Below are 11,631 nucleotides of genomic sequence, written 5' to 3'. Positions count from 1 at the left end.
GTTACCAATGTGTATTGTGAAGTTTTAGTAAACACTCTTGAAAACCAATTTCAGTCAAATCCAAATGGAAAGAAATTCGGGGTAGTTTTTTCAAAGACAGGCTCTGACTTTTCCAAGGGACTGCAGCTGGTAGGCCGAGCACGGTTGTCCTGTGAAGAAGCAGGTTTTCTTGTGGATGCCCTTGCACCAGCTATTGCTTTAAACCACTTTGGGCTTAATTAGGCCTAGTACCTACCACTGAACAGGTTTGGGTGCACTTCATGAAATGACTTAATTAGTAACAAATAGTTTATACTTGTGCCAAGTTGAGAGAGGTGGTCTGCCTTCAAAAGGGTTATAGTGCTTTTATGAATCCCTTCCAGGCTTCTGTGGGGAGGGCAAAGAAGGGCTTGCAGGGAATTGCCAGGACAGGGGAGCAAGGTTCTTGCTAACTCCACAGTTGTATGTTGAGAGTTCCCAGAAGGGGAGAGTGAAAACTTCTATTCAGTCTCTTACATGACAGCCCTGAATGTTTCTTTTTTTCTCTTCCACTCGGGGAATCTTTTCTGGGTTGTACCTGTTGCTTTTTCTCTCTCCTTTAAATCCTTTCTCCCTCAAATTTAATGCAGAGCAGAATGGAGAACATCCCTTGTTTGTCCCATTTGAACAACTTGTCCATTCTGAAAGACTCACTGACCTGTATCTTGGAGGGTATATGCTCAGCAATTTGGGGACAGTAAAGCTGAGCTGATATTTATTTTAGGATCAATATGAAATGAAAGAATTAAAGTTAGCTTAAAGAACAGCCCTGACTAGTAAGTAGAAGGAAGGGCCTTGAAAATAGTGAATTATAAGGCTAGAAGGAATGAAGTAGAGAGGATGTCTGGTTCAAAGAATAACTAAAACATAAGGAAAGGTTTCTAAAAAGGCTTCTGACCAACAGGGATGATTGTGGATGGTTTTAAATAAGACTGAGATTGTGTCTTAAAATGACCTGCATGGTCCTTCCCACCCCACATATCAGTGTCATCTCAAAAATTAGGGCCTGTATGAACCCAGATGCAAAAGAAATACTATTGATCAGCAAGGAGAAGGGGGCAGAGAGAGGGAGGAAAGGCCTTGGGGAGAAATACAGTCTGATCTGGAATTAAGGATGAATTGTCTCAAATTGTTTTTTTAGCTAAAGTCAGTACTTGGCCATGCCATCACTTGTTTGTTAAAGTGCATAAAAAGTAAACTCTGAAAAGATTCATTGGCCGACCACGCTGGAGCTGACCAAGATGGGTCTAAGCACCCTGGGGTTTAGCCCATTCGTAAGTATCCTGATCAAATGATAAGTGTTGTGTTACTGTCTGGATATAGTAAATTGTTTACTATTTACGCTTTAGGCATGTTTAGAGCAATTGTATAAATACCATTTGGCCTTTGGATTTAACAAAGGAATGAATGGTTACTTTAGTGGTGTGGTAATACTCTTCGTAAATAATAATAATTCCAACATTGGGTGCCTCTATTAGTGAACTCTGCTACTCAACTAGAAGGCTCTTCAGGAAGAAATATGGCCACAGAGGAGCGCTGAGTGGGAAGGGGGAATCTTTGAGGAAAAAATATAATCAGTGTAATTTTTTTAAACAGGCTATCATGTAGCCCCCTACAGCTGCTGCTCTCCCAGAATCCACAGATGGCAGGAGATAGTTTTAGTCTCTGCACTCTAGCTTTTTCCTTACCAGTGAGTGGGCTTTTCTACTGGAACAGGCCTTGGGATTTAATTAAGTGACGTATAGTAATGAGGGAAAATTAGAGAGACTGTTAGGGAAAGCAACAGCCTAAAACACTTTCAAGAAGACGCAAATGGAAGTGTCCCACTAATCTACTGTTAGGTGAAGTGTACTAGCAATTCCACCTACTTACAAGAGCGCTGGTGAAGGAGCCTTAGGACCCTGCTAGTATCAGCGGACCTGGTTTTTGATCTTACATACATAGATGTAACTTGACTTTCACAGATTACTCATACTTCGTCAGTACAAATGAGAGCAGAATCAAGCTCTGTGAGTTCCCTTGGGGTTTGTACTATTGGGTTTAGGCCAATCTCTGACTATTAGAGATCAGGATGAGGTAGGGGCAGATTATCTCACATCTGCCTTCTATGGAGTGCTCACATCTTCCTCTGAAGCATCTGACACAAGATTCTGGACTAGATGGACCTCAAGGGCTGATCCCGTGGCAATACCAATATTCCTACTCTTCAGAGGGTGGCCATGGCAGGAATTGTGCTTGGAATATGGAACTCCAGTACAGCCTACAGTTCACAAGATCAGGTCCATGATCTGACACACAGCCTACGAGCTACTTAACTATACAGCATAATTGCTCTGTTCTATCACAAAAATGCAAGGCTGGATGATTTATTCCTATATAAAACACTGAAATTTAATTTTTCCCCCTGAAAAAGGACATAACCAAGCAAATACATAGGGGACAATGCTTGAGATTAAATGATATAAAATGTATTAGTCCACTTATCTGAACGTTAAAGTATAAAACAAATCCGTTAATCTGTCCTCACAAGACTATGTCTGGCTATCTGCCCCACTAAAACAATGTCAAGTTTTTGAACTGCATTAGACCTCTGATAGTATTCAGAAGAATACTACTTTCTCTGGACTTCAAACAGCTGTGAATACTTCTGAGGTTGTACTACCGATATTAAAGACATACAAATAGAAAGGTGAGCTACATTAATTTTTATTCAGAACCAATAAAGTATTACATCCTGAGATTACACAAAGAAATGAGATTTATCCTAGTATAGATATTTAGGAGGCCTTCCTGCCCATTCCTTTCTAGTACTATAAACCACAGGTGAGCGGTTTCTGGTACTGATCAAACAACAAGTGAAATCTCTTGGTAATGCCAGAAAGGGAAAGGCAGGGGAAACCTAAAAGCAACAGCAAAGTTTTACTAAAAGAATGTGTATCTATTTTATTGTCCCCGCCATCAGTGACAATGCTGTAGTCCACTGGGCATCCATTACATTTACCTGAGGCTTTTCTAATGTTCCTAACACGTTATTTGCACTTAAAAAAATATATTTTACCATGTTCAGCCAATTGAGTGAATGCTCCAATTAGCTGAACAGTCTCCAGCCCCATTCTTACAAACTCACACAAGTAACTTTACTCACACTGTGAGTCCCACTGTTGGTCCTGCTCATGTGAATTAAATTATGCATATGCATAAGTGTTTCATCTATCTAGTGCTGTGTAATATATAGTATATTTTTTCATTATTTTTAATGCTTTGACACAATGGGACTTTCTGAAACGAATGTATTTGGCATGCTTTTGACTTTACTGCAAAGTCTGGAATACAGGCACTCAATGTGGTTTATTAAAGTCACATGCTGTAAGCAGTGGTTCTTGGTAATGCTGAACCACAAGATAATCACAAAACAAAAACAAAACACTTACGTTCTCCTTTATACATAGAATACTGATTAGCATGCAGCTCTGAACTCCCTATGGTGACACACCATAAACTAACTTCAGAGATCACTTATGTGCCTATTGTAAAATTTCCATTAATTTAGTTTTTCACAGTAAGTCTTCCTTTTAGAAACTGTTGAAGGCTTGCGCTTTGAACAATAAATAGCTCTCTCTTAGTAGTGACTTGCCGTCTTGTTAGATGTTGGGGAAATGGTAGTTTAATTTTCTTGTGTTGCTATACAACTTCTTGTTATCCAAAGCTGGTAAAATGTTACTGCTGGTTAACTGAGGCAGGTACTGTAACTAAAGCAGAAATCACAGTTTATACTTTCACAGGAATTTGAAGTAATTTTATGCATTTCATTTTCTATATGATACTGTAAGCCATTTGAAAATATTTGCACTACATAAAACAGTTTTGCACTTCGCACATTTAGAGACCCAGAATAGATATGCATTTGTTCATGGGATTATACAACTTGCCTTGCAACAGCTCTTCAAAATTTTACTCAACCCATTTATCTTGAGCAAATAATTTATGTTCATATTGGGTTCTGGGGAGGTGGATGGGTGCAAGCCTGCCCATGGCAAAAGGACCCTCCCCCAGCCTAAGGGGAGGATCCACTGGGCCCAGGACTCACATAATTACGGGTGGCAACAGAAAAAACAAGGACAGATGTGAGGGTCAAAAGTGGGGAACCTGAAGGGGACACAGAGCAGAGTTGACAGGCAGGTAAAAGACTAGTATCATTATCAGTCAGTCACATGACAAAGGGGCATTGATTTGATCCATGAATTGTTTCCATCAGTCTTAACTTCATCAGATGTGTGGGAAATTCCCACATCTGAGCCATTCTTTTTTAGGTGACAAATCTGAGGAACTGTCCCAGATTGAAGTGTCAGTAGAAGAAGTTTTGGAACAAACTGATACATTAAACAGTAGTAAGTAGGGCTGACAGTGCAATTGAAACTGCGATGAATCACGATTAATTTTTTTGAGTGAATTGTATGAGTTAACTGTGATTAATCAACAGCCCTAGTAATAAGTCACCAGGACTAGATGGTATTCACCCAAGAGTTCTGAAGGAACTCAGATATGAAATCGAAGAACTACTAAGTGTGGTATGTAACCTGTCACTTAAATCAGATTCTGTACCAGAGGACTGGAGGACAGCTAATATGACACCAATTTTTAAAAAATGCTCCAGAGGTGATCCTGCCAATTACAGGCCAGTAAGTCTGACTTCAGTAACAGACAAATGGGTTAAAACTGTAGCAAAGAACAGAACAGATCAGCACATAGATGAACAAGATTTGTTGGGTGAAGAGTCAACACGGCTTTTGTAAAGGGAAATCATGCCTCACCAATCTATTAGAATTCTTCGAGGGAGTCAACAAACATGTTGACAAGGGTGATCCAGTGGATATAGTGTGCTTGGACTTTAAGAAGGTCCCTCACCAAATGGTCTAGACTTAAGCAAAGTAAGCAAGTCATGGATAAGAGGGAACATACTCTCATGGATCAGTAACTGGTTAAAAGACAGGAAATAAAGGGTTGGAATAGCTGGTCAGTTTTCAGAATGGAGAGAGGTAAATAGTGGTGTCCCCCAGGGATCTGTATTGGGACCAGTGTTTCTCAACATATTCACAAATGATCTGGAAAAAGGGGTAAACAGTGAGGAAGAAAAATTTCCAGATGATACAAAATTACTCAAGATAGTTAAGTCCAAAGAAGACTGAAGAGTTACAAAGGGATCTCACAAAACTGGTTGACTGGGCAACAAATTGTTGATAAATGTAAAGTAATGCACAAGTGAAAAAATAATCCCAACTATACATACAAAATGATGGGATCTAAGTTAGCCATTACCACTCAAGAAAGCGATCTCAGAGGAGGGATAGCTCAGTGGTTTGTGCATTGGCCTGCTAAACCCAGGGTTATGAGTTCAATCCTTGAGGGGGCCATTTAGGGATCTGGGGCAAAAATTGGTGATTGGTCCTGCTTTGAGCAGGGGGTTGGACTAGATGACCTCCTGAGATTCTATGATCTTGGAGTCATTGTGAATCGTTCTCTGAAAACATCTGCTCACGTGGCAGTCAAAAAAGCGAACAGAATGTTTGGCACCATTAGGAAGGGACTAGGTAATAAAACAGAAAATGTCATAATGCCACTGTATAAACCCCTGGTACATCCACGTCCTGAATATTGCATGCAGATCTGGTTGCCCCATCTCAAAAAAGATACAGTACAAATGGCAGAGATATAGAGACGGGCAACAAAAATGTTTAAAGGTATGGAACAGCTTCCATATGAGGAGAGATTAATAAGACTGGGACTTTTCAGCTTGGAAAAGAGACGATTATATGATAAAGGTCTATAAAATCATGACTCGTGTGGAGAAAGTAAATAAGGAAGTTTATTTACTCCTTCACATAACAGAGGAATCAGGTGTCACCCAATGAAATTAATAGGCCACAAGTTAAAAACAAACAAAAGCAAGTACTTCACACAATTCACAGTCAACCTGTGAAACTAGTTGCCAGGGGATGTTGTGAAGGCCAAAACTATAATGGGGTTCAAAAGAGAATTAGATACATTCATGAAGGATCGGTCTAGCAATGGCTATGAGCCAAAATGGTCAGGGATGCAACCCAATCCTCTGGGTATCCATAGCCTCTCACTGCCAGAAGTTGGGAGTGGACGACAGGGAATCATTTGATGATTGCCCTGTTCTGTTCATTCCTTCTGGATCATTTGGCATTGGCCACTGTCGGAAGACAGGATACTGGGCTAGATGGGCCCTTGGTGTAACCCAGTGTGGCTGTTTCAGTGTTCCAGTGGAATGCAGCTGTTGTGGAAGGTCAGAAGGAAAGATGAACTCACAGATGGCTAGTGCAAATCCCTTGGAGGACTGAGAGCATCAATATTAGAGACCTTGGGCTGTACTGCAGGACAACAGGAAGCCAGTGTAGTGACCAGAACGCCTGGGTGATGTGTTCATGGCAACCTGTGTTGCCAAGCAGAGAGGCGGCTGCATTTGGTACGTCAGCGTTTATTCAGGGTGTGCAGTTTTATTGGCCGAGCGAAGCAAAGATCCAGACACTTGGCTTGACGGCATTTCTCTCTGTGTGTGTATGTATTGCATGCCCTTTGGAATGCCACATCTGACGATTTCCAAAATGTCAGCGAATGGTCTAGGCACCAAGGGGCAGAACACTAGTGATTTTGGTAAAAATCAGAAACTGGAAGGAGGAAAGGGAAGCGGGGAGAGCGGACTCGGAGCCCTGGCATCTAGTTAGTAGAGTCAGCAGTTTCAATCATCTCTGCAATTGTCTATAGAGAGACAAGCCAGCTGATGGCAGCTCTTACACCTACCAGCATCACCACCATCCCCATCTCAGCTCTGCCCGGCCTCCAGTACAGTTTCAAATGCTGACACCTTGAATGACTTATCTCCCAGGCAGAAAGAAATGAGTATGATGGTAGGGAGGGCACAGAGCCTCTGTTCTGGGGGCAGGAGGGGGTGGGAATAGTTTCAGGGAGTCCCTGAAACAGAGGAGGGTGGCACACAGGAAGCTTGTGGGGGAGGGATGCAAGGAGCCGCTGGGTTGTGCAAAGAGCTTACCCCGCAAAGCAAGAGAGCATGAGCTAGTCTGAATCTAATAACTCTCATGACAGCGTTCTGTCAGGCATTTTCATTTCTAACTGGCTCTGGCTAATTACACTTGTCTCCTGTTCACCCCTCAGTGTCTCAATGAAGATCTGGCCTAAAGTTCAGATTGCACGGGGCTGGCTTGTTAGCAAGGCAGGTAATTGTCTTCTTGGGTTACAAGTCAGAACCACCCATTTCTGCAGCCCACTGCTGGTCTGATCTGGGGGGATCCTCATCTCCCCGAAAACTGCAGGTGTAAGAACTCCAGCTCCACCTGCTGGAAGCTACAAAAGGGAAACAAGCTCCTACCTGAGGCTATGGGGCACTGAACACTACGAAGTAAATCTTACCCCTGGCATGTGCTTTCGAGTTGTCCGGGTTGGTTTCCGAGTGGCTTTTTCATGTTCCCTTCCCAAATCTCCTGTTTCTCTCATGCCGTCAAAGTATGGATGTTGCAGTAACTGTTCACATGTGAGCCTCTCAGCAGGGTCCATATGAAGGCAGCCCTAAGCAAACGTCATACAGCTAAGGATCACACAGGTGGTCTTTTTGTGTTCAGTGGCATTACAACATTACAGATGTTAAAGCAGCTGGTTTTAATGAACATCTGTGGGCTCTGGGGTTTCTTTAATGGATCCTTGGAGTCCGCGTTTTCCAGGGTTAAGAGTCAACACAGAATTCCCCAAGCCATGTCACACACGCAGGTGGCTAACACTGAATTATCCTTCTCTTGGATAATCTACCTAGAGATTAAGTGTGAACTCAGTACTTCACCACAGACTGTACTTCGCTTACCTTCATTAGTCCTAGCGCAGGATATGAAATGTTAGGGAATTTCAATTCTAGTGGCTCCTGGGGGGGGAAAAGTATATTTACATTAGTAACTGTTTCAATTATCAGGGTGTCATCACGAACGTGCTTTCCACACCACATGATTAGGGCCCTACCAAATTCATGGTCCATTTCGGTCAAATTCACAGTCATCGGATTTTAAAAATCATAAATGTCACGAGTTCAGCTATTTAAATCTGAAATTTCACAGTGTTGTAATTGTAGGAGTCCTGACCCAAAAAGGAGTTGGGGGGGGGGTCACAAGGTTATTGTGGGGGGGGTTGCGGTATTGCTACCCTTGCTTCTGGCTGCTGGGGGCGGTGGCGCTGCCTTCAGAGCTGGGCAACTGGAGAGCGGCAGCTGCTGGCCCTGGGAGCCCAGCTCTGAAGGCAGAGCCGCGGCCAGCAGCAGCGCAGAAGTTAGGATGGCCAGATAGGATATCGCCACCCTTACTTCTGCCCTGCTGCCTGCAGAGCTGGGCCCTTAGTCAGCAGCCGCCGCTCTCCGGCCGCCCATCCCGGAAGGGAGACCAGATTTCACGGTCTGTAATGCATTTTTCATGGCCAGGAATTTGGTAGGGCCCTACATATGATGCATTCATCATCTCTTTTCACTTCCAACTCAGCCTATTTCACAATCAACGGCATTTTAAAGATACTTGAGTACACAGTTACCGAATAAACACACACTGATTGAATAACAATTTGCTTATTGTTTTGTTCTGTTTGCTCCTGGCACCCACATTTTTCTGCAGTCATGGCTCATGATGATCTGAATCCAGTATATCCAGTGTTAGATAAACTGAAAGGAATTTTATAGAGGATTAAAGACAAGGAACAACAAAATAACAAAGGTCTCTGAGGATTAAACCACGAGAAAATATTAAAGTAATTACACATGTATTGATCATATAACAATAACTAAGATGGAATAAGAACCATCTGCAAGTATCAGATGCAAGTAAACACCAAGAAGAGGAATTGTTTAGAAGTCTGAGTGAATCAGATTAGGGGTGAGAGGATAAAAATGATCAAAGGAAAGTTTAAACCGATCAGATTAGAAAACCAACCAAACAAGACATGACTGAGCTAAAGTAACCTAAAAAACAGTCTCCAAGTGGATATGGCAAGAGCCCTCTTTGGGTCACTGAACACTGGACTGGACAGACTTTCAAGTACATACTGCAGGGAACAATCCCAAACAAGCAGAGGGACAAGCAGAGCTGGTAACAAGGGGCTTTTCCATCTCTGGTTTCTGTTGGCCTGACCCTACAAAGTAGAGTTCTGCAACCCAACCCAACCCAAATCTGATGGGACCCCACTGCAAACACCAGGTTGTGGTCGGGTTGGGTCAGAAAACAACCTGACCCTCTCGGGCTCAGGCTGGGTCGGGTTCCCTCCCCCTGCCTGTGGGGTCGGCACAGCAGCGGCTGTGTGTCCTGCTCCTGCCGGCCGCCGCCACCTCGCCATGCAGCACACCCTGCAGGGTGAGCATGCCAAGGAGTCGGGGCACCTCTTGCTCGGCAATGCACACACAGTGCAGCAGAGGGCAGCAGCTGGCCGGAGCGGGGCGCGCAGCTGGGGGTGCTGCCAACCCCATGGGCAGAAGGTGGCAGCAACACTGACTCAAGTTTGGGGGAAGAACCAGACCTGGGTCAGAAAACGACTTGGCCCTCTTGGGCCCACATTGGGTGGGTTTGGGTCCAGTCGGGTTTAAAAATTAAGCCCACGCAGACCTCTCCTACAAAGACTCATGCTCATGAGTTGAATGGAACTACTCACATGCTTAAAGTGAAGCACGTGTTTCAGTTTTTGCAGGATCGGGGCCTACGACGTGTCCGCATTTGGCGTTTGCTGTGTCCAATAGCAATGATCGCCTCAGTGTAGCACTTTTCATGCGGAATACTGACGGGTCAGGATCAATGGCTTTTAGCTGTGCCACAGGCCATCAGTTCCTTCCATCAGGTCATTAATCCCTAGGAAATGCCTTGAATCTCAATCAGTTATCGCTTAATTGGAGCCCTGTACGCAGCTCTGTGAACAACCACCTAACTACACACCCCAGGAGAGTCAAAGCAAGAACACTTCTCTATCCAGAACACAACCATCTCATTTGCATAGCATACAAATTGCTAATTAGTGTTGGACTCAAGTCAAGTGTGTAGGGCACTCTCACCTTGTTCTCTGGATCTGGAATTCGCACCCCACTGAAGAACTGATTAGTGCTGAATACTTGCTGATGCCTGGGAATAAGATCCCCTTGAATCAAAAATAAAAAGCCAAGTCAGGTGAATTAGATATTTTACTAGCCCACATTTTCCAAGCTTACCCGGTAGCAAGGCTGAAACTACACTCGAGAAGATTTTTAAATAGATATCCTGGCATCAAGAGAACGAATACAACATTCACTTACAAAAACTAATCATTCATCTTGACCTCACTGATTAAAAGTCTTGATCACTTTTAAAACTATCACTATGTTGCAATGAATTGGCTAGTTCATGCTACTTTACTAGATGGAATCAGAACTGCTCAACTGTGTGTCATTGGCCTTATACCGATAATAGCTAATGGAGAGTCTTTTGTAGCAGAAGTGATAGAAGCCTGTGCTTTTGGAGCAGGAGAGCCAACCTTCAATCTCCACTGCTACCACCAGGGTCTGAATTTCCACGCTTTGTGCGTAGTGACAATCAAGCCATGGTTGCCTTGGGGATTTATTTTTCAATATTAATGCCTGGTTAGTTTTTTTCCTTCACTGTTTGGCAGTTTACATCACGCTGGCAAATTGTGAGTCCCACAGCCTAAAAGGCACTTCACTATAGCAGCAAGGAGCATATCGTGCAAGGGCAAAGGCGTGCCCATAAATAAAGCACCTATACTGGTATCACGGCCTGGCAGTACTCTAAAGGGCAAGTCTTTGGTTGGTTGACCATAAACAGAGATGCGTGTCCACGTGCGAGAGCTAGAGGGTGCTGCATGAACAGCTGTGAGATCAGGCTGCAGGACTCAAAGCCAAGCCGTGCTGTCCTGATGTGTACGGGGTACTCTAACACAAGGCAACACTGGAGATGCTGCGTATACATTTATTAGGAAAACAAATCAACCAGTAACTCCCCTGCTCAAACCTAAGATGATGGAACAGTCCCCTGCTGTAATGAATGACTGGCAAGAGCTACTGCTTGTTTTGGGCTTTCCTGCATCGTTGGCGTAAGACGTGCTTTGTTCACAATGGGGGCTAGAAAGGTTATGCCGGCCCAGCGCTCAGATGAATGCTGTGTTTCAACACTTTCAAAGACAGGGGCTTTGCTCATGCTGTTCGTGACAATGGGCCCTTCCTTTATGAACACTGGAAGGGGGACAGGCTAGGGAAGATGGTCACTCTCTTATTAAAATGTGATTTTATATTTATAACCTTCCTTTTGGATAGCCCTGAACAGACAATCATTGGGCAAGAATGGGCTGAAATGCAGTAACAGGCATATGTTAGAGCCACGCTCTCCCCAAGAGGGTTTCATAAGCCCTGTCTGCAGCCCCTGTACTTATGAAAGAGCAGCTGGGATTGATCTAGCTGTTAAAATCGAACCACTAACCCAGGGTTAACATAGTAATGAAACCACCATAAGAACATAGCTTTGATCAAGTAGCTCTCCAAGGCAAATCATTCCTTAACCTGCCTTCTTTCCA

General features: G+C 43.6%; 1 protein-coding gene across 2 annotated transcripts in view; it reads right to left on the bottom strand.

Moving 5' to 3' along the window:
• Window positions 1-2,708: 2,708 nt before the first annotated feature.
• Window positions 2,709-11,631, bottom strand: part of CDKL1 (cyclin dependent kinase like 1) — a 34,018-nt gene continuing 25,095 nt past the window's right edge. Inside the window, exons 6-9 of one of the 2 annotated variants that reach the window (XM_048852458.2) lie at window positions 10,124-10,206; window positions 7,913-7,969; window positions 7,468-7,623; window positions 2,709-3,761 (exon numbers count right to left, since the gene is read on the bottom strand). In XM_048852458.2, the coding sequence (XP_048708415.1) occupies window positions 3,660-3,761; window positions 7,468-7,623; window positions 7,913-7,969; window positions 10,124-10,206 (398 nt within the window). In that variant the 3' untranslated portion in view covers window positions 2,709-3,659. Of the gene's footprint in view, window positions 3,768-7,467; window positions 7,624-7,912; window positions 7,970-10,123; window positions 10,207-11,631 lie in introns of both variants that reach the window. The other variant, XM_048852457.2, reaches the window with a different exon arrangement.

The sequence above is a fragment of the Caretta caretta genome, chromosome 6, assembly GCF_965140235.1.
Source record: "Caretta caretta isolate rCarCar2 chromosome 6, rCarCar1.hap1, whole genome shotgun sequence".
Classification (NCBI taxonomy): domain Eukaryota; kingdom Metazoa; phylum Chordata; order Testudines; family Cheloniidae; genus Caretta; species Caretta caretta.
This window is presented reverse-complemented; position numbering and strand designations above follow the sequence as displayed.